Here is a 27,767-nt window from a genome sequence, read left to right as displayed (position 1 = left end):
GAGGGAGGGAAGGCTGCTGGCAACCAGCCAGCCCTGAGTTGGGCTAGCCTGAGCTGCCTAGGTAGGTTGTCGATGCGTGAGTGTAACACGGGGCTCAGAGGTCAGAGAGCCTGTGCTTGCCTTCAGCTCAGCTGTTATCTGTCTCTAAATTCTTTCAGGTATACAGTGTAAAATCATTTTTCCCTCCTACTCTCACCAGACCCTTTCTTCTTCCTAAGCCCTCCTTTACTTTCATGTCTTTTTTTGTTTGTTTGTTTGTTTGTTTTGTTTTGTTTTGTTTTTCTTTTTTTTTTTTTCCGGAGCTGGGGACCGAACCCAGGGCCTTGCGCTTGCTAGGCAAGTGCTCTACCACTGAGCTAAATCCCCAACCCCTATTTGTTTGTTTTTTGCTTTATTGTGGCTCACTGAGTTTAGCCAGGGGCTCACTGAGTTTAGCCAGGGGCACACAGGGTACATCCGTGACCACGAGTTGGGGTTATCATTTAACTTGAGCGAAAGTAACTTACCACTGAAGACCGCACCAGTGAAGAAAATGACTCTCCTTCCACCGGCAGCCATCAATCCCTGTGTGGCCTTGTGACCCGCCTCCCCCACTGAGCCAGACATTTCACTGGCTTGATCTTGTGCAAGCCTCATGCGTAATCCCTGGGACCGTTGAGTTCGGAGGTGCGGCAGCCACACCACATCCAGAAGACTCTCTCCAGCATCCTTCCCATCCTCTACCCACTGCGTTCTTTCCACACCCACCCTCTCCATGCTCGTGGAGCTTTGGAGGGGATGGTACAGGTGTCCCACTTAGACTGAGCATCGGACCGCCAATCCTTGTCAGTCCACTGGCCAGTTATGGGTCGCCCCACTAACCACTGCCCACTGCCCGCAGAAGCTTCCCTGGCAGACAGAGAGCAGCACTCACCGCCTGGTATACTCGTAAATATTTAGAAGGCAGCATGACACCGGGTCCATTTACCAAAACGAGTAGTTTGTTCCCCCATGGCCTATGACCTCCCCAGCCATGGACTAAGATAACAGGCTTAAGTTTCCCCTTGTAGGGTAGGCCTCAAATCCTGTCCAAACATGGTTGGTTACTTTGTAGCAATTAAGCGGCTATTGCTCTAATGGACACGCCTGGTCTGGCAGGTTGGTATTGGCTGCGGTGATCTTGGCACTCATTCACCTTCAAAGGCCCTGGGTATTCTTTTCACACCAGGCCCCGCATGTTATAGCCAGTTCTGACTATAATTGACCATCCATATGGCATAGGAAGGCAGGAGTCGGTGAGCTTGCTCCTCTGACCTCCCTTTAGTGTCCCAACTCAATTCCTAGCACCCCCAAAATTTCCAAGGATAGGAAATCTCCCTAGGCATCGATTCTGGCATGATGAACTGCCCTAAAGGGTTGCAGCATTAGGAAGATTGAGAACCAGCACTCTCAGTGAACTTGTGTTCTGGTGTATGCTTTTTACCCGACTCCAGAGGGTCCTGTGCTTACAGTTTTATAAAGAAAAAGGTGAGGATTTGAAAAGGGATGGTCCTGGATCATGGAGCCACCTAGTCACAGATCAAAGCTTGGCCCAGTAGCCAAGGCTGCGCTCAGAGGCCCATTTCCTGCCGCTGCTGTTCGCCTGGACGCCTGTGAAACACCATGTCTGGTTTCTCCCTAGGTAAAGTTTGAAATGTCCGAAGAAACCACACTGGCAGATTTGCTCCAGCTGAACCTCCACAAGTATGAGGATGAGGTCCGCAACATTGTAGACAAGGCCGTAAAGGAGTCTGGGATGGAGAAGGTAGGAACCATTGCAGTAAAGTGGTTCTTCTCCACCAGAGGATCCTGGGACTGGCTGACAGAATCTGTGGCTGTGAGGAGCTGACCTCAGACAGCCTCTGACATGCTGATTTGTTTGGGGGTGGGGGGGAGCTTGTGTCTAGCAGCCTGCTTTTGCCAACTCAGGACAGAAAAATCATCCAAAACCTGCAGACCTCAGTATCTTCAAATTGTCCTGATCCCAGCTATCCTCTCCCCAGCACACAGTAATGTGGCACCCTTTGCAGAGTCTGACACCTGAGTCTACAGTGTGGCACAGGGACTCCCTGTGTTCCCCCTGAGACCCATCTGTCTGCCTATCCACCCGTGGGTGGACCTCTAGGCTGCTTGTTGCCTGTTGGCTCCAGAGCAGTGGGCAATGCTCTACGCTTGTGAATGGAATCACCTTTCTCACTGCTACAACAAACTACCTGAGGGAGCAACTGAAGGCCGACGGAAGGGGTTGTTCTGGCTTGATGAGGGGGTGCAGTTCCCCACAGGGGAAAGCTTGTCAGCAGGAGTGGGAAACTGCTGGTCACATTGAATCCACAGTGAACCGGAAGTGGGCGGTTCTTCATACAACCTCAAGTGATCCACTTCCTCCGGCTCCTAAACCTTCCCAAACGGCAGCATGAGGTAGCGGCCAAGTGCACAGACACTTGAGCCAGTGGGTGAACATCTTACACTCAGGGCACCCTCTCTGTCCATCCCCCTGAAAGGTTCTGAAAACTCTGGATAGCACCTGGAGCACCATGGAATTTGAGCACGAGTTACACCCACGGACAGGCACCATGTTGCTCAAGTCCGACGAACTGCTGGTGGAGACCCTGGAGGACAACCAGGTGCAGCTGCAGAACCTGATGATGTCCAAGTACCTGTCCCACTTCCTGAAGGAGGTGACCAGCTGGCAGCAGAAGTTGTCCACAGCGGACTCCGTCATCTCCATCTGGTTTGAGGTCCAAAGGACCTGGAGCCACCTGGAGAGCATCTTCATTGGCTCCGAAGACATCAGAGCTCAGCTACCAGAGGACTCCAGGCGCTTCGACTCCATCGACCAGGAATTCAAGGTGAGCTCGGACAATGGGCGTTTCCTGGAAATGGCTGCGGTGGAGGACATGGGCTCCAATACTTCTGCCCTCCCTTCTCCCCCACTGCCAGGCCCTGATGGAGGATGCTGTGAAAACACCAAACGTGGTGGAAGCCACCAACAAGCCGGGCCTCTACGACAAACTAGAGAGGCTGAAGAAGAGGTGGGTCCTCACCCCATCGGTCCAGCTGAGGCGTTGACAGGGCAGGTCATGCGCCACCTGCTGTGCAAAGTCACAGGTTACAGGCTAATAATATTCCATCCCTGAGGTGGATTAGGACACACCCACACACATCCCTGTGTGATCGGAGGTGGTTGGTGGAGGATGGGGACATCTGGAGACCAATTGGGTCTGTGGAGAAAAACTAGATGCCCTCAGTAAGCTTAGAGCATGGACTGGCCAAGAGCCCTACAGAGAAGGACCCACCAGTCCCCTTCCCCTCCTTCCCCTTAGCTTGGCTGTGTGTGAAAAGGCGTTGGCTGAATATCTGGAGACCAAGAGGCTGGCGTTCCCACGGTTCTACTTCGTCTCCTCCGCTGACCTGCTGGACATTCTCTCCAACGGAAACGATCCCGTGGAGGTAGGCAGGGCGGTGGCGGTATAAACCCCTGCGCCCAGGAGCCCTCAGCTGGAGGACAAGCCCACAGTGTATTCCTTGGCTACGGGTCAGTCAGTCGACTCCACCCTGCTTGTTTTCCTTCTTTGTAATGGGTCAGAAGTTGGGAGGCTCCGTGGACATCTGAAAGACACACTGAGCAGGCCTCCGTGTGGTCCTCATGGCCTTTGCCCTGACACAGACCCTGGGATCTAGGAAGACGTTTCCCCATAGCTTCTCAGAAAGAAAGACACAGGGGGCGAGGGGGGATACACGCACTGGAAGCCTCAACAAAGGCCCTGGCAACTGTATCCTCCCCAAGGCTGATTCTCACCCAAGCCTGTGGCTTCGTCCGTTAGCATCAGTCAAAGACATGAGACAAATATTCCAAAGGCAAAAGAGAAAGGATAGGAGAGAGGAGGGTTAAAAGCATCCAAAGGAGCCCAGAGCCACCAGTAACGCTAGGGCACCTCCCCCAGGTGAGCCGCCACCTGTCCAAACTCTTCGACAGTCTGTGTAAGCTCAAGTTCCGCCTTGATGCTAGCGGAAACCCGATCAAGGTCGGGCTGGGGATGTACAGCAAGGAAGACGAATACATGGACTTCGATAAGGAGTGTGACCTCTCGGGGCAGGTGAGCCTTGCGGGGAGGGGCTGTCATCTGGTCATCCACCTCTCAAGGAAATTCTTGGGAACCTCTTTTTATCCGATGCATAAATGTAGTTATTTGTGTTGGGGTCGGGGGAAGTCATATGCAAGTGGAGGTCAAGAGGACAATTTTGCGGACATGGTTCTCTCCTCCCATCTTATGGGGATTCCAGGTATCAAACCTAGGTCACTAGAGTCATGCCACAAGTGCCCTTACCCACTGAGGCATCTCGCCAGCACAGGTGGGTCATTTTTTCACTGCTCTATGGGAAACATTAGCATCTTCGCCCCTGACAGACATGTTACTGGCAGTCTGCTGCCTAGACGGAGCTTCCAAGTCCTTGGCGTCTTGTTCAAAGAGTTGAAGCTCTCACACAAGTGATAAAACCAGCAGGCGGGGGTGTGGGGGGGGGAATTATTTAGAAGCAAAGCAAAGGAATAGAGTAGACAGACACACAACAAGGGCAGCAGGCACTAAAATAAGAGGCTCAGAATTCTGGCTGAGCACCGACAATTCGCTTGTGGGTCCAGGTGGAGGGGGAGTTTGGTTGTTAATCCCTGATTTTGAACGTGTGCATGCCCATCACGAAAACCCATAAGATGGCTACAAAGGGGTTTTCTTGAAAAGTTGAATCAGAGTACCTTCTGCCTCGCTGCCTATGTACCCAAAACTGCTTCTGGACCCGGGATGTGTTCGGTCACAGGGAGGAAGCTACAAGGGTAGCCATAGGTCAGCGATGGTGGTCTGTTTAGAGAGGGGCGTGGGTGAAGCTCAGCACAGGTGGCGGACCCAGGTGGCCGACCCAGGTGGCGGACCCAGGTGGAGGACCCAGGTGGAGGACCCAGGTGGCCAACTGCTTTGCTGGGAAAGGACTGCACTGTACGGAGGCCAGGACAGGCAGGGTGGCTCCATCCGTCTCAGGTGTAACAGTCACTGGGATGAGCTACAGCTGTGAGGTCAGTGTGAGGTCTTTCCCCAGGTGGAAGTGTGGCTGAATCGAGTGCTGGACCGAATGTGTGCCACGTTGCGCCACGAAATCCCAGAAGCTGTGGTGACTTACGAGGAGAAGCCCAGGGAGCAATGGATCTTTGACTACCCGGCCCAGGTCTGGAACGGATGGGGACCCACTGCAGCATGGCTCCAGGCCCTGGGTTACCCTCTTGTCTGATGGGAATGGGTTTAACAGCTTAACATAAGCTCCTTTTTTTTTTTTTTTAATTCTCTTTATTTTATGTGGATGGGTGTTTTTGCCTGTGTGTATGTTGTGTGCCACATGTGCAGTGCCCCACAGTGGCCACAAGAGGGCGCCATATCCCCAGGAACTGGAGTTAAAAGATGGTTGTGAGCATCCACATGGGTGTAGGAAATCAAACCCAAGTCCTCTGGAAGAGCAGCCAGTGCTCTTAACCACTAAGCCGTCTGTCCAGCCTCATGGCCTCATCGTTTTCTTTTCTTTTATGCAGGGAGTTGGGGGTGGAAGTGGGGGTTCAAGACAGGGTTTCTCTGTGTAGCCCTGGCTTTCCCAGAACTCACTCTGTAGACCAGGCTGGCCTCACACTCAGAGATCCACCTGCCTCTGCCTCCCCAGTGCTGGGATTGAAGGTGTGCGCCGCCCCACCTGGCTATGACCTCGTCTTATTATCCATAAAGAACAGTTTCTCCTGGGTGGTTTCCAGGTGGCGCTGACATGCACGCAGATCTGGTGGACGACTGAGGTGGGCCTGGCGTTCGCAAGGCTGGAGGAAGGATATGAAAACGCCATCAAAGACTACAACAAAAAGCAGGTTTGGGGACTCTGGGCCCCCAAACCGCCAGGCAGTAGCCAGAATCCCCCTGTCTTGATTAAGGTTCCTATCGCTGTGATAAAATCCATGACCTAAAGCAACTTGGGGAGGAAAGGGTTTATTACAGGCTGCAGCTCACAACTTGTAGTCTATCATCCAGGAAGTCAGGGCGGGAACCTGGAGGCAGAAACTGAAGCAGAGGCCATGGAGGGTCACTGCTTACAAGCTTGCTCCTCAAGGCTTGCTCCGCTAGCCCAGGACCCTCAGGCCAGGGGCGGCCCCACCTACAGCAGACCTAGCCTAATTAAGGGAATGAACCACAGGCTAATCTGGTGCATTTTCTCAGTTGAGACCTTCTCTTTGAAATGACTATAGCTTGAGTCAAACTGCCTTAGAAGTAGTCAGCACAGGCCCCTCCTCCAAGGTGGAGCTCTGTATTCACCTCAGCAATACAGAACTCTTCCTACAGTGTGTCCTCAGAAACCAGATACCAACACTGTTTTCTTTTTCTCTTTACACTTCTCTCTTTCTCTCTCTCTCTCTCCCCCTCTCCCTCCCTCTCTCCTGTCTGTCTCTCTCTCCTCTCTCTCTCTCTCTCTCTCTCTCTCTCTCTCTCTCTCTGTGTGTGTGTGTGTGTGTGTGTGTGTGTGTGTGTACACGTGCATCTCAGTTTGCATGAGGAGATCAGAAGATGACTTGTGGAGGGGTCAACTCTTTGCTTCCATGACTGGAACTGGAGTTGTCCGGCTCGGTAGCAGGCACCTTTATCTGCTGAGCCGGCTTGGCAGTATTTTTTCACCTTCAAGATTCTTGGATAGATCTTAGAAGATAAGTGTGTGAGTGTGTGCATGTGTGCCCATGAGCATGAACCCTGGATGGTTTCTCAGGAACCTTTAGTTTGGGATCAGGATCTGAAGCTTTCCCATTAGACCAGGCTGGCTTCAGTGAGCCCCAGGTTCGGCCAGGCTGGCCCAGTGAGCCACCGGGATCTTCCTATGTCTGCCTCTTGGGTGTTGGGATTACAAGCAGGATGCCTCCCTTACTTGGGTACTTACAAAGATAGGCTCCACAGGTCACTCAAGGCCACAGTCAGCATCCACCGACTGTGCCATCTCTCGGGGCCGCGGTCAGCATTTTCTCCTGTAGCTTCAGAACCTTCCAGCATGTTTAACTTGTTACCAGGCAACTATTTTTACTGAACGTACAGGCTCTTTCCTCTAAGGGGCTCCATAGTATCCCCATCTGGAGAGGAACTTTTCTGTTTTGGGGGGAGTTTTTTTTTTCATTGTGGTAAAACACACACACACATACACACACACACACACACACACACACACACACACACAGGTCATTCTCTATGGGCCCCAACAGCCTGGGCAACCGGCCCAGTGGCCACCAGGGGGTGGTGCTGCCAGGCAGGGTCCCAGCACAGCCGCCTCTCTCTGCAGATCAGCCAGCTGAATGCGCTCATTACTCTGCTCATCGGGAACCTCAGCGCTGGTGACAGGATGAAGATTATGACCATCTGCACCATCGATGTGCATGCCCGAGACGTGGTGGCCAAGATGATCACCGCTAAGGCAGGAGCACCCCTGTCCCAGGCACTGGGGAGGCAGGAGTCCCTGGGGTGCTGGGAGGGGCTGGGAACTGGGTTTGGGGCTGGCCCCACACTCAAAAACTCTGGCGTTTATGACCTCCTCTTCCCAGGGTTGTGACTGAGGGAGTGGCCGTCCCCCTCTCCTCCACCACACACACAATCCATGGGGGTCAGATGAGTGGAATGTCATTCTTTTGTGTGTGTTCATGTGTGTGCATGTGCATGTGCATATATGTGTGCATATATGTGGTGGCCCAAGAATGACCTTAGATGTGGCTCCTCAGGTGCCATCCACCTTCCTTTTTGGAGACGGGCTCCCACATTGGCCTGGAACTCAGGCCCAGGGCCCCCCTGACCTCACCTCTCCAGCCCTGGGATTGCAAGCACCTGCTGTCACACTGGCTGACTCTGTTACACGGGTTCTGAGGATTGAACTCAGCAAGTTCTTTACTGCCTGGGCCAACTCCCAACCCTGGAAGCTCCTATCTATAGCAGGCTGCGGCCAGGGTCATTAAAACAGTTGTGCTTCAGATTGAGAGGAGGGCCTGGAGCCAAGACCTTTCTTTGGGTTCCCACTGCAGGTGGAGAGCTCCCAGGCCTTCACCTGGCAGTCACAGCTTCGACACCGCTGGGACGAGGAAAAGAAACATTGCTTCGCCAATATCTGTGACGCCCAGATCCAATACTCCTATGAGTACCTGGGCAACACGCCTCGGCTGGTCATCACCCCCCTCACAGACAGGTGAGGACCACCTACAGCCCAGTGCCCAGCCCTCTACCCACACGCCTATCCCCACCTCAGCTCTGAGGCTTGAGGAGTCCACGTTCGGTGAGGAGAGGTTTTTAATCCCAGCCCAGGGTTTCTACCCCACTTTTGACCATAAAAGGCACACGCACACCCTTTACATTTACAACGAGCCTTAAACAGCACAAGAGCTGCGCAGACACCTTCCCTCCATGCTGTTAGAATCTACTTTCCAATTGATAACCCCAGTTATTACTTACTACGTTTCGTCTGGGCTGCTCTTAACTCCAGTTGGCCAGACCTCACCTAACCTTCATGGTGGCTTCTCTTCCTCCTCCACCCTCTTCTTGTAATCCAGTCCGACCCCAAGTCTGGAAAACCTAAACCCCATCTATGTCTCTTCTGCCCGGCTATTGGCACCGTTATTTACCAATCAGAAATAACTTGGGAGCAGGGTTGCGCAGGTCTACGTACAGATTCCAGATCTTGGGCCCCCCCCCCCCTTTAGAACAGACAGCAAGACCAAACCGCCCTATTCTCAGATCCAGCCCAGTCGCCAGGTAGAGCCCTGCTTTAGGCTGAGCTCTTGGTCTGACACTAGCTGTGTCCCCAAGGAGTGACTTCACCTCCCTGAGGTCTGCAGAGCAGAGAGAGCTACAAGAACCCCCATGAGTGTATGAGGATTAAATACATTACAGGACAATAAAAACATTCAGCCCAGAAATTGCCCAAGACACCCTCAGCGTGCATCTAGTGATTTTCCCAGTGACCGCCCCCCAAGCCCCCAGGAGGGCCACGATTGCACCCATGCATCCTGTCCTTCAGTCGAATGCAGTGTTCCTGTGCTCGCTCTGACTTTGGTCCCTCCGGGCCTGAGCAAGTACAACCAACCCACAGTGACCGGAGCAAAGCACAGTGGGTTGTGGGTCACAGGGTCACAGTGCCCCAGGTGAATCAAGGTCTTTGGCAGGTGCTACATCACACTCACACAGTCCCTCCACCTGATCATGGGCGGAGCCCCTGCAGGCCCTGCTGGCACGGGCAAGACGGAGACAACCAAGGACCTGGGCAGAGCCCTAGGCACCATGGTGTACGTCTTCAACTGCTCTGAGCAGATGGACTACAAGGTATGTGGCCAGGGCTACGAGTCCCCGTCTGGGACCCAAGAGCGTGTGCACCCTACAAACAGAGCCCTACAGGGCAGCGACTAGGCATCCAGAGTACCTTGTTAGCACCCCCTTGTGGAGGTAGAGGTCTCAGCAGTTCCAAGATTGTCCCCGAGGATTAGAGACCCAGAGAGGAGTGAGTAGCACTTGTTCAGTGTAGGGTTAGGGTGAAAGTAGTGGACAGGTAAACTAACTCAGAAGGGGATGAGGACAAGTCCATCAGCTGCAGGGTCACGTCTGCTCAGAGGACTAAACAGGAAGGGAGGTACTCCAGCAGTAACAGTCCCAGCATAAGAGGGAGGAGTGGGGATGCCCTCAGTCTGTAGGGGACTCCCTCTTGTTGGATGAGCCCCACAGCCTAGCAGTTCCATCCCGAGGCTGAGGGCAGTGCCCAAAACCAAAGGTCATACCAGCATGCCCCTGTCATGGGCCCTGAGAAAAGTGAAGTCCTTGGTCCCTGTGTGGGCTCCATGGGTCTGTTGCTGACCCTGCAGGGGATAGAATGGCACATTCACAGGGAAAAGTCCTCCAGGACCTTGCAGCCCCAGCCCACCTGGGAGGATCCCCTCCTTCATGTGCATAAAATGAGAAGGTGTGGGTGGGGTGGGATTGGGGGATTTCTTAGCCTGCTTCTGCCAGATCTTCACTTACAGAAGCACTGGCACTCTGTGGGGTCAGCCCTTGGGTGCTGTCTCCAGGCACCTGCTCCTTGCAGGCCTTTGGGGGCCACTCCCTCTCTCTGATCCGCCTTTCCCTTTGTAGTCCTGTGGAAACATCTACAAGGGTCTGGCACAGACAGGAGCCTGGGGTTGCTTTGATGAGTTTAACCGGATCTCAGTGGAGGTCTTGTCTGTGATTGCTGTACAGGTAGGACCCTTCTGCTCGGTCTCTGGGTCTGGGGGCAGGGGGCTGGGAGCTTTGCCCAGTTCTCCTTGTATCTCAACCAGGCACTGGGCAGGGGGTGACATAGCGATGCCTCAGATGCCCCTGCCCAGGCTCCTGTTACGCACAGAGTGGGCAGTAAGAGTCAGATACAGGGGGGGCGTAATTGATTGATTCTGCCTGGGGGTGCTAACACAGAAAGTTACCTTGGGAAACCCCAAGGTATAACCCCTGCTACTTTGTGATGCAAACCCAGGAGGATTGCCACAAGTTCAAGGCTGGACCGGCTTTTAGAACAAACTCTAGGTCATCGGGACTATAGATTAAGACTTTGTACAGAGAGAGACAGAGAGAGACAAAGAGAGACAGAGACAGAGACAGAGACAGAATGAGTGAATATTTAATAACCCTTAGTTGACTTTGAGATTGTACTGCTGGGCAGCAGACTAGATCACAATGGTTCAGAATTCACCACCCCACCCCCATCACCCCCACAGGCTGTATTTATAGTCTTGAGGAAAGGAAGTGCAGAACACCGACAGCTGGATTGATCACAGCTGCCTTATCTGAACACAGTGTGGACAGTTGGCTGCCTGGGACTGGCTGGGACTCAGCCTGTGTGCCTACAGAATTCAGTTACAGTGTTTCTATGGATCCCTTGGGTTCACTACACACCCATGTAGGGAGAAACCTTTTAGCAAGCTGGAGCTCTGTGGGGAGGCGCCTCGGGGCAGACAGTTGAACTTGAGGGAAGAGAGGGAAGCTCTTTGGCAGAGGACTCTGGGCTTTGAAGAACACAGTATAGACTAGCAAGACCAGAGCAGATGGGAAAGCATGGCTGTAGATCCAGGTAATTCCCCAGCAGGGCACAGAACAGCAGTGGGGAGTCCCAAGGCAAAGGGGGTGCAGTGCGGGGGCTATGCCAACACCCCGAACTTTTAAACTCACCCGCAGGGCCCTGGATTTCAAACAGGAGGCCCAGCAATCCTGGATAAACACTGGGCTCAGAGGTCCTCTGGGGTGGCCTCCCATCTCAGATCAGTTTGAGATCCCACTTGTGGGGGCCCTAGGTCAGAGGTCTCAACAAAGCAAGCCTAGCCGCTTGCCTCGGACCTAGACAGAAAAAAAAGGAATGATGGGAAATGGGGAAAGGAAGATAGTGCACCGCTCCTGCCCCCGGAAGACGAGGAACAGTGCTCTTGTCCTAGGTGAGGTAGGGCTGTGCAGGTCAGGGGAGTGTTCACAAGAGCTTCAAGGCTACACAGGAAGGGGTGCTGGGTATGCACACCTAAGCACTAGTGTGTGCGTGTGGAGGTGGGGTGGGATTCCAGTCTTGTTCTAAGGCTATGGTCCTTTAGTTGTCCCTGGCATAGACGTGACCACCAAAGAGAATCTAAGAAAGGTGGAGGTAACCAGCTCTCACTCTGCTGTCTGTTAACCACCTGTCCGCCAAGTGCTAAATTGGTACATTGTAGCAGAAGCAGCCTCTACTCTTTTTTTTTTTTTTTTTTTTTTGGTTCTTTTTTTCCGGAGCTGGGGACCCAACCCAGGGCCTTGCGCTTCCTAGGTAAGCGCTCTACCACTGAGCTAAATCCCCAGCCCCGCAGCCTCTACTCTTACTGGAACTTCAATAGGAAAAGCCAGTGGGGATGCAGGGGGCAGGGTGATGGAGGAGTAAGAGGAGGACCCACAGCCTGGGGAAAATCTTACCTCTAGAGCTCTCAGCAGCCTCCACCCTTCCTCCCCCCCTAATCTGGGAAGGGCCAGCTGAGTCTGCCAAGGCAATAGCCACTCCTCCACTCCCTCTTTCCAGGGTCGTTCACCCATTCCTGTTCCTGCCCCACTCCAAAGTCAGGAGACAAACCCTAGAATGTCCCACGGGGCCTGTTTGATGACCCTGATGTCTGTGGACACAAAAGAACGGGATCAAAAATGCTAAGAAGGGGGCTGGAGAGATGGCTCAGCGGTTAAGAGCACTGACTGCTCTTCCAGAGGTCCTGAGTTCAACTCCCAGCAACCACATGGTGGCTCACAACCATGTGTAATGGGATCTGATGCCCTCTTCTGGTGTGTCTGAAGACAGCTACAGTGTACTCATATGAATAAAATAAATCTTTTTTTAAAAAAAATGCTAGGAAGGTCTACCAGCAGGAGATGCTCCCAAATTCTTGCCCTCTACACCTGCCCAGGTGTGAGCCATGGGGGGCTACAAACTGGGAGGGAAACCCAGCGTGACCCAGAGTCACCTAGTAAGACCAGGCAAGCAAACTGTGCAAAGGTGGAAAATATCCCGTGGCTGAGAGACTTCAGTCACAAGCCTGGAGCGCCCTCTAGTGGTGATCTTATGGTTTGCAGCTACCTCCTGTGGGTTCCTCTAAATTCCCAAGCACAGACCAGATTCCTCCTATCCTGGTAAGCAGGAGGTGGCCCCAGAGCGGCTACTAACAGGTCTCTGTGGGTTGTCAGAGAGTTGACAGAATTTCAGCCAGGGTCACAGCCAGAGGGCACTCCTGATTCAAAAGCCCAACTGAGGTCAGCTATATGACAAACACCAGGAACAACAAAATCACAGCGGTGGAGGGCAGGCAGCCTGACACCTGCCCAATGACAGAGTGAAGGCCCCTGCTAATTCACAGCCACCACATTCTGTGACTAATGCAGGGGACTCAGGGGCAGACTGATAATCCAGTCAGTAAAGTGCTTGCCACACAAACCAGTGGGCCTGAGCATGGCTCCCAAAACCCATATAAAAGGCCAGATATGGGGACTGGAGAGATGGTTTGAGTGTTGAAGGCACCTGTTTCTTCCAGAGAACCCGAGAGTTTGCTTCCTTTCACCCATGCCAAGTAGCTCACAGCTCCAGAGGATCCAGCAGTCTCTGTGGCTCCTCAGGCAGCCAAGCACACACTACATACATACACATGAATCTTTCCCTTAAAGAAGGGCAAGAGCCAGGCACTGCCAGGCCTTCAATCCCAGAACCCAGAAGGCAGGGGCAGAGGGATCTCTGTGAATCCGAGGCCGGCCAGGGCTACACAGTGAGGACATGTTTTGAAACACAAACAAAGCCAGATGCCAGATGTGTGATTCCAGTGCCATGGGAGGGGGAGACAGAAAGACCCCTGGGGCTCTCTGACCATAGTCCAGTCAGTTGGTGAGCTCCGCATCCACTGAGAGACCCTGCCTCAAAAAAAAAGCTAGTATTGAGCAATGGAAAAAGATACCACCGCTGTCTGGATTTCACGCGTGTTCATACCCGCACACGTGTCTGCACATTTGCACGTGCAAATGGTTCCAGTTTAATGTGTCTGTGTGTGTGCGCACTCGCTGTCTAGGTAAAGTGTGTCCAAGATGCAATTCGGGCCAAGAAAAAGAAGTTTAACTTCCTGGGAGAAATGATAAGTCTCATCCCCACTGTGGGCATCTTCATCACCATGAACCCTGGCTACGCGGGACGCACGGAACTGCCGGAGAACTTGAAGGCTCTATTCAGGTGACAGAGGAGGTGCCCAACAGTGTCCCAGACTGAAGAGTTAGTGGAGGAGCCCAAGGCTAGCTCCCAAGATGGATTAGGGGGTGAAGGGTAACAGGACAGTAGGCAGGTCCTTCAAAAAGCCCTGGGGCTCCCCAAGTGGGGGCAGTCCACAGCAGAGACACTGTTCTACATGAGGAGTCTCAGGGGAATCAGGGCAGGCATGAGGCCTGGAGCTTACTGGGTTGTGTGTGCAGAACAATGGGGTAGGGGGGCTGGAACCCAGCTACATGTAATCTTAAGGTTGACCAGTGGGGACACATGTCCCAGGGGAAGAGGGGCAGGTGGCCACTGAGGAGCCAGGGAGGTGAAAGCCAGAGAGACAGCTGCCCGCTCACCTCTCAGGCCCTGCGCTATGGTGGTCCCCGACTTTGAGCTGATCTGTGAGATTATGCTGGTGGCTGAGGGCTTCCTGGAAGCTCGCCTCCTGGCCCGGAAGTTCATCACCCTCTACACCCTGTGCAAAGAGCTGCTCTCAAAGCAGGTGTGTTCTGCCAGTTCCAGGGGTTCTTGGCCCAGCCTCAGCGATCCACGCTTATGCCTCTGCCCTCCCTAGCCCCGAGATAAACTGAGCCTGGCGGTGCCAGATGATCACTGTTGGAGGACAAGTTCACATTCGCATTCCCACTCTCCATAGGATCATTATGACTGGGGCCTTCGGGCCATCAAGTCTGTGCTGGTGGTAGCTGGCTCCTTGAAGAGGGGAGACCCTACCCGGGCAGAGGACCAGGTGCTCATGAGGGCACTGCGAGACTTCAACATCCCCAAGATTGTGACTGATGACCTGCCTGTGTTCATGGGACTGATCGGTGACCTCTTCCCAGCTCTGGACGTGCCCCGAAAGCGAGACCTGAATTTTGAGAAGGTAACTCCCCACTCCCTGTATACCTCCATATCCATCCTGAGAAACTTGCTCCTTGCTGCAAGAATTCGGGGGCCATAAACTGCGTCCTGCTCCCCAGCCAGCCCCAGATTTCAGAGGATCTAGAGTCTGGGCTCCCGGGGCAGTGTGAGTTCTGGGTGAGATCAGCACAGCTTGGAAGCTCAGCCACAGAAAATGTCGTCTTCTGTACCCTCTTTCTTTCTTTTTTTTTTTTTTTTTGGTACATGAGTACACTGTCACTGTCCTCAGACTCACCAGAAGAGGGCATCGGATCCCATTACAGATGGTTGTGAGCTACCATGTGGTTTCTGGGAATTGAACTCGGGACCTCTAGAAGAACAGTCAGTGCTCTTAACTGCTGAGCCATCTCTCCAGCCCCCTTCCGGTACCCTCTTAACCACGCCCCCACCCCTTAACCACGCCCCCGCCTGCCATATCTCCCAGATCATCAAGCAGAGCATCGTGGAGCTCAAGCTGCAGGCAGAAGACAGCTTTGTGCTGAAAGTTGTGCAGCTGGAGGAGCTGCTTCAAGTCCGACACTCAGTATTCGTCATTGGGAACGCAGGCAGCGGCAAATCCCAGGCACGTAGCCAGCACTCATGGGTTTCCCCATCACCTGCCTCCCTGACGCCTGACGCTCACACACTCCTGTCCCCACCCCTACCCCCTCAGCATTGCCTGGGGCCATGGTGAACTCTGGAGGGTGGCAGCCAACACCACCAGTGCTAGTAATAAGTAAGCCAGTCAAGTGCGTCTGGCTGAATGCCCTCAGGACGGGATCTTTACCCTCTACAAAACTCATTTCTGAAAACACAGGGGCTAGGGGTTAGAGATGCTGGGTACAGTGGTGCACACCTTTAATTCCAGTGCTCAGGAGGCAGAAGCAAGTGGATCTCTGTGAGTTCAAGGCCAACCTGACCTACATAGAAAGTTCTAGGTCAGCTGGCTACATGGTGATGTCTAACTAAGAAAATGTCAAGTCACAAATGACAGCAAGTTATTGTTTAAAAGGCAAAAAACTGTGCGTGGTGCTTTAAAAAGAAAAGAAGCATGTGCACACACAAAATATCACTCAGGTGTCCTTACAGCCAGTTTCTCTGAGTGAAAAGCATCTGGGGCTGCACAGAGGGCTGCCTCGTGCAGGTGTGCATCAGGCGCCCCCTACAGGTGCTATGGCCGTTGGATCAGTGGATGCTCCCCATCCTCAGGTCCTCAAATCCCTCAACAAGACCTACCAGAACATGAAGAGGAAGCCTGTGGCAGTGGACCTGGACCCAAAGGCTGTCACCTGTGATGAGCTGTTTGGTATCATCAACCCGGCGACCAGGGAGTGGAAAGATGGTAGGTCGCATAGAGTCTGGAGTGCCACCTGCACTGAGGCTGAGACCCTGACATGTCCCTGAGCAGGCTCCCTGAGACATGTCATAACCTATGCAGGTTCTGGCCACATCCTGGCCACTGCAGAAGGGCTGATGGAGCCTGTGCTGGGGCGTTCGGGGCACAGAGCACCTGTGCCCCCGGCAGGAAGGAAGAGGGGGCTGAGACTGACCCAGACACCCAAGTAGAGGCCCCCTCACCCCAAGAGGACTTCCCAGAGATGGAGCCCTGCTGCAGTGGCAGCCTCCTGCAGAGCATCCCAGGGAGTGATGAGAGAGCCCCTCTGTCCACAGCTTCTGGGGTTGAGGCTCCATTGGGTTTGCCTCATGAGAAAACCAAGAGAACTGAGAAATCGGCCAGGGAAAGGGGGGGCTGAGATGTTGCCCCCGTGAGCACTTCCTGGTTGGAAGGGAAGCGCAGGCCCCCTCCCTGTGAGAGGTGGCACCCTGACCCCTCTTCCTTACTCTTTGTGGTTTTCCCACCCACCTCCTGCACATGTATTTCTACACGGGCATCTTGTCTCTCCCTCATGGTAAGACAAAGCTCCAGAGGGTGATGGGGCTTTGATCGTCCCCGGCTTTGTCCCCAAACTATCCCCTACCCCTTTCCGTGCTGGGTACATGGAGAGCTCGTGCGCACGTGCATGTGAGCAAATGACTGAGTGAGCATGTGTGTCAAGCATTGCGCTGTGACCCACCACAGGAGGCTGCTGATCCTTAAAGAGCTGAGGCAGGCCAGAGCCTCAGAAAGTGAACTGGAGGGCAATGGTGGAAAAGGGGCGGGGCTGAGGGGGTCAGAAGAAGGAGGTCAATGATGGAAAGGGGCGGGGCTGGGAGGGGAATCAAAGGTGGAAAGGGGGTGGGGCTGAGAGGTCAGAAGGCAAGAGCAGGGCTTAGTATGAGGAGGAACTAGAAGGCCACCGTTGTTCCTCTAAGGATGGGACCTGCCACCTCTGAGAAACTGAGCAGGCCAGGTCCACGCTGGCATGATGGAATGAAGGCCACAGAGTGTCCAGCATGTTATTTAGCCCCCCTCCCAGTTGGGGCCACAGGTGTCACCAGCCCGCCTCCCTCCAGGCCTGTTCTCAACCATCATGCGGGACCTGGCCAACATCACACACGACGGGCCCAAGTGGATTGTCCTGGATGGAGACATAGACCCCATGTGGATTGAGTCTCTCAACACAGTCATGGATGACAACAAGGTACACGACTCCTGGATTCACAGCCGAGCCTCCAACACCACCATAGTATGAGAGAGCCTACAGGCCATGGGCAGTGTACACACAGTGCTGGGGATGGTGGGGGTGGGACAAGGTGGCCAGGAATCTGTCAAAAGCCCCACAGAGAAAGTCATGGACTGTAGACAGCACCTGCCACAACAGTCGCTCCCCATGGAGGACACAGAACCATGCGCTCCTGAACCTGCCTGTGGTTCTGCCTCTGCGCGGGTCGGAGTAAAGCTGGAGGCTCGTTCTCCACCTGATCCGTGCGCAGCATAGAAACAACACTTGGCGGGGCAGAAACAGCCTCCAGAGCAGTCTAGACGCAGCTTAAGAAAATGATTCTTCCCAGTACTGGGGAGGGCAGGCAGGAGGATCATGAGTTCAAGGCCTGCTTGGGCTGCATAGCCAGGCTCTGTCTCAAAAGCAGGGCTTCTCCGCTGGATAGGAGACACAGAAGGATCCATAGAGGAGAGGGTTGTGGTTTTAGAAGGATGCCTGTGTTGGCTGGGCATGCACGCAGGCAGGTGCCTAGTGAAGGGAGGCTGGAGGCAAAGAGAGCCGAGAGAGTCATGGTGGCCACACATGTGCCACCTTCAGTGGCTCCTCCTCTGGGGACTGCCACTGACCAATGGGCTTGCTTCGTCCTCCCTAGGTCCTCACCCTGGCCAGCAATGAGCGGATTCCCTTGAATCGCACCATGAGGCTGGTGTTTGAGATCAGTCACCTAAGGACAGCCACCCCGGCCACCGTCTCTAGGGCCGGCATACTCTACATTAACCCTGCCGATCTGGGATGGAACCCGTGAGTAAGGCTTGGGCGCTCTCATCCCAAACCATGGCAGAGAAAGTGGTCAGCAGACTGTCTGTCATGGTGGTATATGCTTGGGTGTACCTGTCCACTCACATAAGTACCGTGGGCCATTTTACCTCATGTTTCGTGGGTTGTATCAGAGCTGTGCGTGCTGGCTCCCCTACCCCACCCCGTCACTGAGGTAAAAGGATGGGGCGTGGGACAGAAGCTCGCCGTGACAGTGACAGCATGGCAGCTGGGGAAAGCCTTTGGTACGACGGCTGAAAGTTGAGGGTGCTGGGATGAGGAGAGGCCTGGCCTGCCTGTGGATGCTGTTGTCCCAGAGGACTGAAGTCAAAGCTGCCACCCGAGAGCAGAGGGGACATTCAGGAAGTACAGGGCCTGGGTCAGCATCCCTGATGGGGACCAGAACTCACAGGCAGGCCCTGGGCTGGGTGGAGAGTGAAAGCTGAGGGCCAGGCAGGAAGGAGGGTTTGTGGCATGGGGAGTGGCTCCTGCCTCACCTTAGAACAGCGTATGGCAGCAGGGCTGGGGCTGGGGGAGGGCGTGCTCCTGAGAGCAGCTCGAAGTCCTGAGGAACAGAAGACTTGATGTTGATTTCTTCCTGCTTGGACCTGTGGCCAGGGATTGGCAGAATAGTAAAACTTCAGGGGACACCGGAAGGACAGCTTGGAGTCAATGTCCTTAGTCAGCTCGGGTGGAAATCCGAGGCATGTTCTAGGAAACACAGCCTCAGGGTGAGTACCTGAGCTGGAGACGAGCATCTACTCATCAGTCCTTCTCTCCACCTAGCCACCCACCCACACATGCTCTCCTCTGTTCACCCACCCACCCACCCACCCATCCTGCCATCCACCCTCCCACCCACCCATCCTGCCATTCACCCTCCCATCCCCCATCTTCCCATGAATCCTCCCACCCCTCCATCCTCCCATCCATCCTCCCACTCATCCATCCTGCCATCCACCCTCCCACCCACCCATCCTGCCATCCATTCCCCCACTCACCCATCCTGCCATCCATTCCCCCACTCATACATCTTCCCACTCACCCTCCCATCCATCCTCCTATCCATCCTCCCACCCCCAACCTGCCCAATTAACCCTTTCTGGACCCTAAGCATTCCATGCTGTGAAAATCAATTTTCCAGGAAAAATATGTGTCATGGTTGCAGAAGATAATTTTCCTAACAAAACTCACACGGGGAAAAAACAAAACAAAACAAAAAAACACAAAACCCATGGTTTTGGGAACAAAGAGAATCATATACCCCAAAAGCAATTTCAGAAGAGACACAAGGGGCAGTGGTGAGCTACACAGACACTCCGAGGAGAAACTGGATGGAGCAGGAAGCTGACAGGAGGGCACCTGACAGACAAGCAGGCTGGAGGAAGGAAGTTGACCCCAACTTGGCAGACAGGTGCCAGGGATAACTCAAGAGAGATCCATGGAAGAAGGGCTGCAGTCAGGCGCCAGGGACAGAGGAGGTCCTGGAGGGGGAGAGCTGTGGGTGCTTCAACAAGGGAAGGGAAGTTTATCAAGGTGAGAAAGTCTTGGACACAAGAAGCAGGCCTGGGGTATCCACAGTGTGCAGCACTGTGGTAGAGAAAGAAATGAGAGTTTAGACTTCATCCTTGTCCTTCTCCAGCAGGAGATGATATGTCTGCCAGGGGCAGCCAGCAGGATACGGCCCGGCCTCTATGGGGCACTGGGAAGGATGGCCCCTCAGGCACAGGACTCGGAGTCAGCTAGATATGGGGGGTGGGGGGGAGCTGCTGAGAGGGACATTAGCCTAGCAGCACTTGCTAAGTTCCTGGCATTGCTTTAAGGCAGAGCTGCATGCCGGGCAGCCACTAACAGGAGTCCGTCCTCTGAGAGCCGAAGCCAGGAGCCCGAGGTCAGGATGTTGGCACACTGGGCCCTTGAAGGACATAGGACAGATTCTACCTTCTGGCCCCAACTTCTACCAGCTCTTGGTGGCTTGTGACCACCCATGACTGTCTCCACACAGTCTTCTGCCAGGCGTTAGATCAGGGTCCACTGTAACCCAGGATAGCGACGTCTTGAGATCTACATCTTGATTATCCCCACAGGAGCTCCTGTCCTGTGTGAGGCCGCATTCTGGGTGGGTGCACAGAGGCTGCTGTTCTGCCCTCCACAGCAGTTTGCTCTCCAGGGAGAGCAGAAGGCAGGGCGGGAACCGAAATGAGGCCTGGGTAGAAGATGAGACCCGAGGAGAAGGAAGACTAGTCATGGGCACACCACGAGATGGGAGACATCAGGTCACAGACCACACTAGGACACAGGAGATGGGGTCATGGGAGATAGCTGTGGGAACAGGAAGGAGAGGTGAGATTGACAAGGACAGAGGCAGGGATTGGATACTCCTGGGGTGTCCAGGGGAACCAGAAGAGGACAAGTTCTGCTGAAGGAGAGAAGAGAGGCAGGTACAGCACACTCAGGTATAGCATTCCCTCCAGATGGGAGAGAGGCAGACACAGCCCCATCCCCACCTCCAATGGAGCCGTAGTGACATCCCCCAGCAGCCTCTGGAAGTGAAGCAGGAAGGGCCTGGCTCCAGGAAAGCTGACCTGTGCATCCAGGTATATCCACCTGAGTCTGTGAGCAAGTGGAAGCCAGCATGCCCTGTACATGACATCACCCAGGCAATGTTACATCCTAACACTGGAATCCTGAGCTCAGGCAGTGAGGCGGCAGCCTGAGTCCATATCCCCATGTCAGCCCATCATCCTGAGACCACCTGCATCCTGCACAGAGACCTAGGGTGGTAAAGTGTTCTCTACCACACTGGGATGCAGGTGTTGCAGCCCAAGGCATCAGCTTCCTATCCTGTGTCCCAACAGCAGAGCAGGAAGCAACAGAACTTCCATTACGCCGGTGGCGAGGCCCATAGGTCCTGGCTGTGGACGGTTGCCTCATGTTTCATAACATGGGCTTCCTGCTTATGCCTCGGGCATCCTGGAAATGACGCACACCCTCAGCTCGCTGACCCTCAAGGGAGCCCAGCACTATTTATGCTTTTAGCAGACACTCCTCTGGCATTTACCACGGACCAGGCTCTCCTCTGTGAGCTTTAGAGCATCCTGCGTGGTTCCCCGGGAGTGGAGGTGACGCAAACACCACCGGGTTATAGATGAGAATCTGGAACCCAGAGCTGCTGAGCGACTTGCTTCAGGCTGCAGCTGGCTATGGTCCACTATGCAAGCCCGGGCTGCCAGCAGCAGCAGCTTCCCTACCCCACACAACAGTGCTGGGGCATGAGGTCGTGCCATGCAGTCTGGGGTGGTTCCCATGGGGCCATCTGATGTATGGACTTTGACTCTTCCAATGATGGTGTCAAGTTTAACCTGAGCTCACTGAAGCAAAATCTCTGTCTACATGTATCTGTGTTTACACATATGTGGATTCCAGTCAGGTGCAGCTGGATGCAGAGGTCCAAATGATGTCACGAGGGTCTTCTATCCCTAACTGTTTCCTCCCTACAGATGACCTCATGAGCTCTTCTGTTCCCCTCGTCCCCAGCCCTCAGTTTTAGCTTCAGTGGGGAGAAGATGCTTCCTGGGTAGCAGCAGGAGTGACTCCCCAGGAGACGGGATATAGCTGGGGTGATCGCTTGCTTAGCACAGGGGAAACCCCGGGTTCAACCCCTAGCACCCCACAATGCAGCCGTGGTCACTGTGCACCTGTGATCCCAGCACTGGAGATGGAGGGTGGGAGGATCCAAAGTGCAAGGTCATCCTTGACTACATAATTTGAATTTTGGATTCAGGAGATACTGGAGGAAGGTGAAGAAAGAGAAGGAAGAGGGGGCTGGAAGAAGGGAGAGAGGAAAGGCGAAAGGACGGGTGGCTCTCAAGAGGTGGCTCACAAGAGGCGTGGCTACGCCTCCGAGAGGGCGTGGTGTTGTATGGCCACGCCTCTGTCGGGGGTGGGGAAGAGGAACAAGAAATAAAAACCAGTGTGGGCCCAGTTGCTGTGGACCTAGTTCACTCCAAAAGCCACGAATCCCAAGAAAGAACACAGACTCCCCTCTGAGGGTCTGCAGCCAGCCCCAACGGTCCCCTGACTCGACACTGCCACATGGGAAACTCGGTCACATACCCCTGCTTCCCTGGCCACCCACCGGTGATGTGGTGAGGCGGGTACTTGTCTGTGCCGAGAGCCCTGAGGCGGACTAACTGGCGGCCGTCCCTCCCTCCCTCCCTCTCAGGGTGGTGAGCAGCTGGATAGAGAGGCGCAAGGTGCAGTCGGAGAAAGCCAACCTGATCATCCTCTTCGACAAGTACCTGCCCACGTGCCTGGACAAGCTGCGCTTCGGTTTCAAGAGGATCACCCCTGTGCCGGAAATCACCGTCATCCAGACCATCCTGTACCTGCTGGAGTGTCTGCTCACAGAGAAGAATGCCCCGCCCGACTCCCCCAAGGAGCTGTACGAGCTGTACTTCGTGTTCGCCTGCTTCTGGGCTTTCGGAGGCGCCATGTTCCAGGACCAGGTGACAGGCACCCCGTGGGGACCCGGCTATCCAGACCAGGTCACCCTGCAACCCTCTCACACGAGCCTTGGGTCCTTCCCGCCTCCCTCCTCCTAACAGCTCATTGATTATCGAGTGGAGTTCAGCAAGTGGTGGATCAACGAATTTAAAACAATCAAGTTACCCTCGCAGGGGACCATTTTTGACTACTACATTGACCCGGAAACAAAGAAATTCCTGCCCTGGACAGATAAAGTGCCTAACTTTGAGCTGGATCCCGACATCCCCCTGCAGGTAACCTCTGCCAGAGCTGTGGTTGGGAGTAGAGCTCAGTGTCCCCTCCTACCTGAGTTAAGGACCCTTCAATGACACTGGGGACTTAGGGCCTGCAGACCAGCTGGAACTGGCTCTGTTGTGTGCTACCCATACCCCGCCCCCCACTACCACCCTTCCAGGCCTCTCTAGTCCACACCACGGAAACCATCCGCATCCGATACTTCATGGACCTGCTCATGGCGAAGGCGTGGCCCGTGATGCTGGTGGGCAATGCGGGCACTGGCAAGTCGGTGCTGATGGGGGACAAGCTGGAGAACCTCAGTACCGACGATTACCTGGTGCAGGCTGTGCCCTTCAACTTCTACACGACCTCAGCCATGCTGCAGGGTGAGAGGGCCCGGCCCCAGCCTCACCCCTGCCCCCCACCCCCAATCTCTGGAACAGGCACACTCGTGGTCCTGATCTCTGGCCTTCCACTTCCATTTCCCAACAGGAGGCAGTCAGTCCCTGCCCTAATAGGCACCAGCTCAGGGTGGTAGATAATATTCTGTCCTTCTCAGGGGTGCTGGAGAAGCCTCTGGAAAAGAAGTCAGGGAGGAACTATGGCCCGCCAGGCACTAAGAAGCTAATCTACTTTATCGATGACATGAACATGCCAGAAGTGGACAAGTACGGCACGGTGGCCCCACACACCCTCATCCGCCAGCACATGGACCACAGACACTGGTGAGGGGCTGAGGAGCTTGGAAGCAGGGCCAAAGGGCTACGCCTCCGAGAGGGCGTGGTGTTGTATGGCCACGCCTCTGTGGGAGAGGCTAGTACTGGGCAGCCACAGCTAGGAATAGAGAAGGTGGCAGGAGGCAGGTCAGGGGCTGGCAGCCTATGGCCGCGGAAGGGCCATTCATGTTCTGTGCTATTGCCACGCTCCACAAATATGTCAGTAACTGTGGCCAAGACCCCCATAAGGGGGCAGAGATAGATCCCCACTCAAGGAGATGCATGTCTGCTATGGGAGACCCACGGAGGGCTCTGGGGGAAAAGCCCATCACAGAGGAGGCCCCGATAGGTCAAAGATGCCCCTTTGAGAGCTATAGGGAACCTGGGAGCTGGATACTGTCAGGACTGCCCTCGAGTAGAGAAGCCTGAGCTGAAAAAAGCCATGTGCAAAGGTCCTGCGGCAGGAGGGAATGTGGCACAGGATGGACTAAGGGAGGAAGAAGGGAAGGGTGCACATGGTTGCCTCAGCCTAACACAGGAGACTCTGTCCCAGTGATCCTGAGACACCCAGGTGACACACATAGGAATAACCAGGCCCATTCAGGTCATTTACCATTTTAGGAAGCAGCCCAGGCCAGAGCTGAGGTCAAAAGAACTCCAGAAGCCAGTCAGTGGGTTCCCAGAGACTTCCCCTCCCCCAACCCCCATCAAAGGACTGCCAGGAGCATGCTCAGGGGACCAGGCTGCCTGTGCGAGGTCACAGTCCCACACTGACCCCACAGCCTGCCTTTCCCTAAAGGACGGCCACCACAGCCACCGCCCCAGAGGTGACAACACAGGGAGGGGAGGGGATGGGGTAGGGCTGCACTCCATGGCCCAAGGAAGCCGGGAGGGTTGGAGAGATGGCCCAGAGGTTAAGAGCACTGACTGCTCTTCCAGAGGTCCTAAGTTCATGGTGGCTCACAACCATCTGTAATGGGATCTGATGCCCTCTTCTGGTGTGTCTGAAGAGATATAAAATAAATAAATATAATAAATCTTTGAAATATATATATAAAATAAATTAACCCGTTTTAAAAAGACATTTGATTAAAAAAAAAAAAGGAAGGGGCAAAATACCGTGAACACAGGAGACAGCAGTGAGGTGATGGGGTGCCACCCCCACACAGTGGCTTCCCCAGGGAGGCCGCTGGAGACTCATCGATGGCCCCACACACAGGCCCTTCCCTATTGAGCTCTCCATCCGGCTTTACAGCATCAAACATTCCAGAAGGTTTGTATGGTCCCTAGTGCTGTCTCCTCTCGAGAGGTCCTCCCGCTGGTTAAACTCCAGCTGCAGCTCAGCCCGTGCCTGCCTTCGGACTTTCTCTGGAGAAACCTAAGGAGGGAGGAGAGGGGTGGCTGGATTTGAGTTTTCAGAATACCCCTTGAGGGGCCAGCGAGGACGGCTGACACAGGAGCTTGCCCTAAAGGCTGGCAACCAGAGTTCCATCCCTGGGAACCACCCAGGGGAAGGGCAAAGCAAACTGCCCTCCTGCCATCTGTCCTCTGCCACCCTCACATATGTACCACAGCATGGCCAAACCTCCCTGCAGATGAGGTCCAGGTGGCCCAAGATGGCAGGGACGAAGGGACCCTGCTGTGTCAGGAAGAGGCACTGGATGTCAGTCTCAAAGTAGTGAGGGGGCAGGGAGGGGGCGACAGGGAGTGGCTTCTCAGCCAAAACTTTGCAAAGCACAGCTAAAGGGAACAAAGCAGCTCCCGTCATTAACGTTGGAGTTGTGGGGCTTTGTTCAACATGTGCGTAGGGCAGGCCGACGTAATAGTTAACAGACGGACACACCTGTGCGTACACACACACACACACACACACACACACACACACGTGCTCAGCAATCACCTGGAGAGCACCAACATCACTAAGGGCCAAGTGGGAAACACACAGAGAGGCACAGTCAGGACAGTGACTTGGCCGAGCACGATGGGGATGTGGCTCGCTGGGTAACAGGCTTGCCTTGCCAGCGAGAGACCCTGTGTTCAGTCTCCAGCACGGAACAGACCAGGCCTAGTGGCACACGCTTGTAATTCCAGCCCCCCGGGAGGCGGAAGCAGGAGAATCCCAAGTTTGGGATCATCCTTAGCCACGTGGGGAGTTAGAAGCCAGCATGAGATGCAGGAGACCTCCCTTCCTCATAGGGCAGGAAGCGGTTTCGGCGTGCCTCAGGCACAGGTGCCCTTACAGGCAGGCTTGCCTACCCTGGCTTCCGCATCCTTGTAGTGATGCTGAGCAAAGGTAGGCTTATTGAGGTACCTAGTTCTCCAGGCCAACATGGCCGACCACCTCCCGGTGAGAGCTGCACCGGAACCCAGAGCTGTGCTCAGAGGGGTTTCTGCCTCCCATCAAAGCTCCGCTCAGCACAGCACACAATTGTCTCTCTCAGCTTGTCTTCCCTAGGCACATATCAGGTGATTTACAGGGAAGGGGGGGTGGCGTTTTCCCACCCTGCGGTGGGATGCTCACACCTTTCCCACCCAACACAGGTATGACAGGCAGAAACTGACACTGAAGGACGTGCACAACTGTCAGTACGTGGCCTGCATGAACCCTACTTCTGGCTCCTTCACCATTGACCCCAGACTACAGGTGAGCAGAGGTCAACCACTCCCGTCTGCTGCTCCGGGCTGAGGCAGCTCTGGCCCTGGCAGAGCTGGGGGTGTTAGAGTTTGGGCTGACATGCTCTGGAAAACTCCCTAGCCTCTCACTGTCGGGGAAACTAAGGGGAACAGGGAGGGCGAGAGGCCGGATGGTCCTCCTCATGACCTCAGAACGCTGCCAGATATGCCAGGTGTGGTGCACACCTGTCATCCCAGCCCTTGGGACACGGAAGCCGGAGGGTCATGAGTTCAAGGCCAGCACGGGCTGTGGTGCAGGCCCTGTCTCAGAACACCCAAGGTTGGGGTCGCAGCTCTGTAGAACATGTATCTAGGGGGCACGAGGTGCTAGGTTTGGTCTCCAGCCAATGCCCAGCTGCAGCTGATTTTCAGATAACCCATATTTCTTTAGTATAAGCATTTCCTGTGGGACACTGGAGACACTTGAACTCCAAGATGTATCATTGGCTATCTGGGGTCCAGTTTTATATCCGCAACCATGCCCACGCTGATGTCTCCAATCACCTAAGCCACGGGGACCCAGATACACACCCAGACCAAAGCCACAGGGTCCTGGGATCTCTGTGCCACACTGTGCCTCTGGGAATATTTTTCAGGACAGTATATGTTTTGTATATGCTCGGCCCAGGGAATGGAACTATCAGAGGGCGTGGCCCTGTTGGAGTAGGCGTGGCCATGCTCCCGCCTTGATGATAGTGGGCTGAACCTCTGAACCTGTAAGCCAGCCCCAATAAGTGCTGTCCTTTATAACATTTGCCTTGGTCATGGTGTCTGTTCACAGTGGTAAAACCCTAACTATGACAGAATGTGTGGCTTCGTCACATAGAATGGGTGTTTTCAACACATCCTGACTATGCTCCCCAATACATCAGTCAGTGGTGCTGGGGTCTGACCTCCCCGGAGGGTTAGCCACGGCCCTGACTTGTAACTTGGAGCTGCCTAATGGGAGGTCGTGATCGTTTGCAGCGTCACTTCTGCGTGTTTGCGGTGAGCTTCCCCGGCCATGAGGCCCTCATCACCATCTACAACACAATTCTGGCACAGCACCTGTCATACCGCTCAGCCCCCTCGGTGATCCAGCGGCTGTGCAGCCATCTGGTGACCGCAGCCCTGGGTAAGCTGAGACTGCCTCCCCCTCCAGCCAGTTAGCGAAAACGTTATGGGTTGGTGGGGGCTTCCTATTTTCCCCCTGGTAAATATTTTATCCATTCTTTGGAATCGATCTTTTTTTTTTTTTTTTTTATGGTGCTATGCTGCAGCTCAGAGAGATGTGAAATCCAATTGCTTGGGGGTCGGAAAAAGGAGGGGTGATTTACAGCAGCAGCAGCAGCAGCAGCAAGGGCCCACCCTCCTCAGAGAGCTGTGCAGATTTCTTGGTTAAATTGTCACCGTTTCACAGTCCATTTGCTTTAGGAACCTTAAGCCCTGCACGTCCTGAGACCATTAAGAGTCCGTAAGAGTCCGTTAGAATCGATGT

At 54.4% G+C, this 27,767-nt stretch overlaps 1 protein-coding gene across 2 annotated transcripts in view; it reads left to right on the top strand.

Moving 5' to 3' along the window:
- Dnah17 (dynein, axonemal, heavy chain 17) overlaps nt 1-27,767 on the top strand; it is a 114,560-nt gene that overhangs the window by 39,180 nt on the left and 47,613 nt on the right. For both annotated transcript variants that reach the window (NM_001447228.1, XM_087570969.1), the window contains 24 exon segments: nt 1,661-1,783; nt 2,520-2,867; nt 2,959-3,050; nt 3,342-3,468; nt 3,963-4,115; nt 5,110-5,235; nt 5,807-5,914; nt 7,363-7,494; nt 8,093-8,253; nt 9,227-9,383; nt 10,185-10,289; nt 13,640-13,797; nt 14,182-14,320; nt 14,474-14,701; nt 15,164-15,301; nt 15,928-16,060; nt 17,173-17,300; nt 17,974-18,122; nt 22,363-22,645; nt 22,745-22,918; nt 23,080-23,287; nt 23,461-23,626; nt 26,159-26,261; nt 27,257-27,404. In NM_001447228.1, coding sequence (NP_001434157.1) covers nt 1,661-1,783; nt 2,520-2,867; nt 2,959-3,050; nt 3,342-3,468; nt 3,963-4,115; nt 5,110-5,235; nt 5,807-5,914; nt 7,363-7,494; nt 8,093-8,253; nt 9,227-9,383; nt 10,185-10,289; nt 13,640-13,797; nt 14,182-14,320; nt 14,474-14,701; nt 15,164-15,301; nt 15,928-16,060; nt 17,173-17,300; nt 17,974-18,122; nt 22,363-22,645; nt 22,745-22,918; nt 23,080-23,287; nt 23,461-23,626; nt 26,159-26,261; nt 27,257-27,404 — 3,787 coding nt within the window.

Source organism: Rattus norvegicus, chromosome 10 (genome assembly GCF_021556685.1).
Source record: "Rattus norvegicus strain SHRSP/BbbUtx chromosome 10, alternate assembly SHRSP_T2T, whole genome shotgun sequence".
Classification (NCBI taxonomy): Eukaryota; Metazoa; Chordata; class Mammalia; order Rodentia; family Muridae; genus Rattus; species Rattus norvegicus.
The sequence above is the reverse complement of the archived record's forward strand: the minus strand, read 5'-3'. Positions and strand labels throughout refer to the sequence as shown.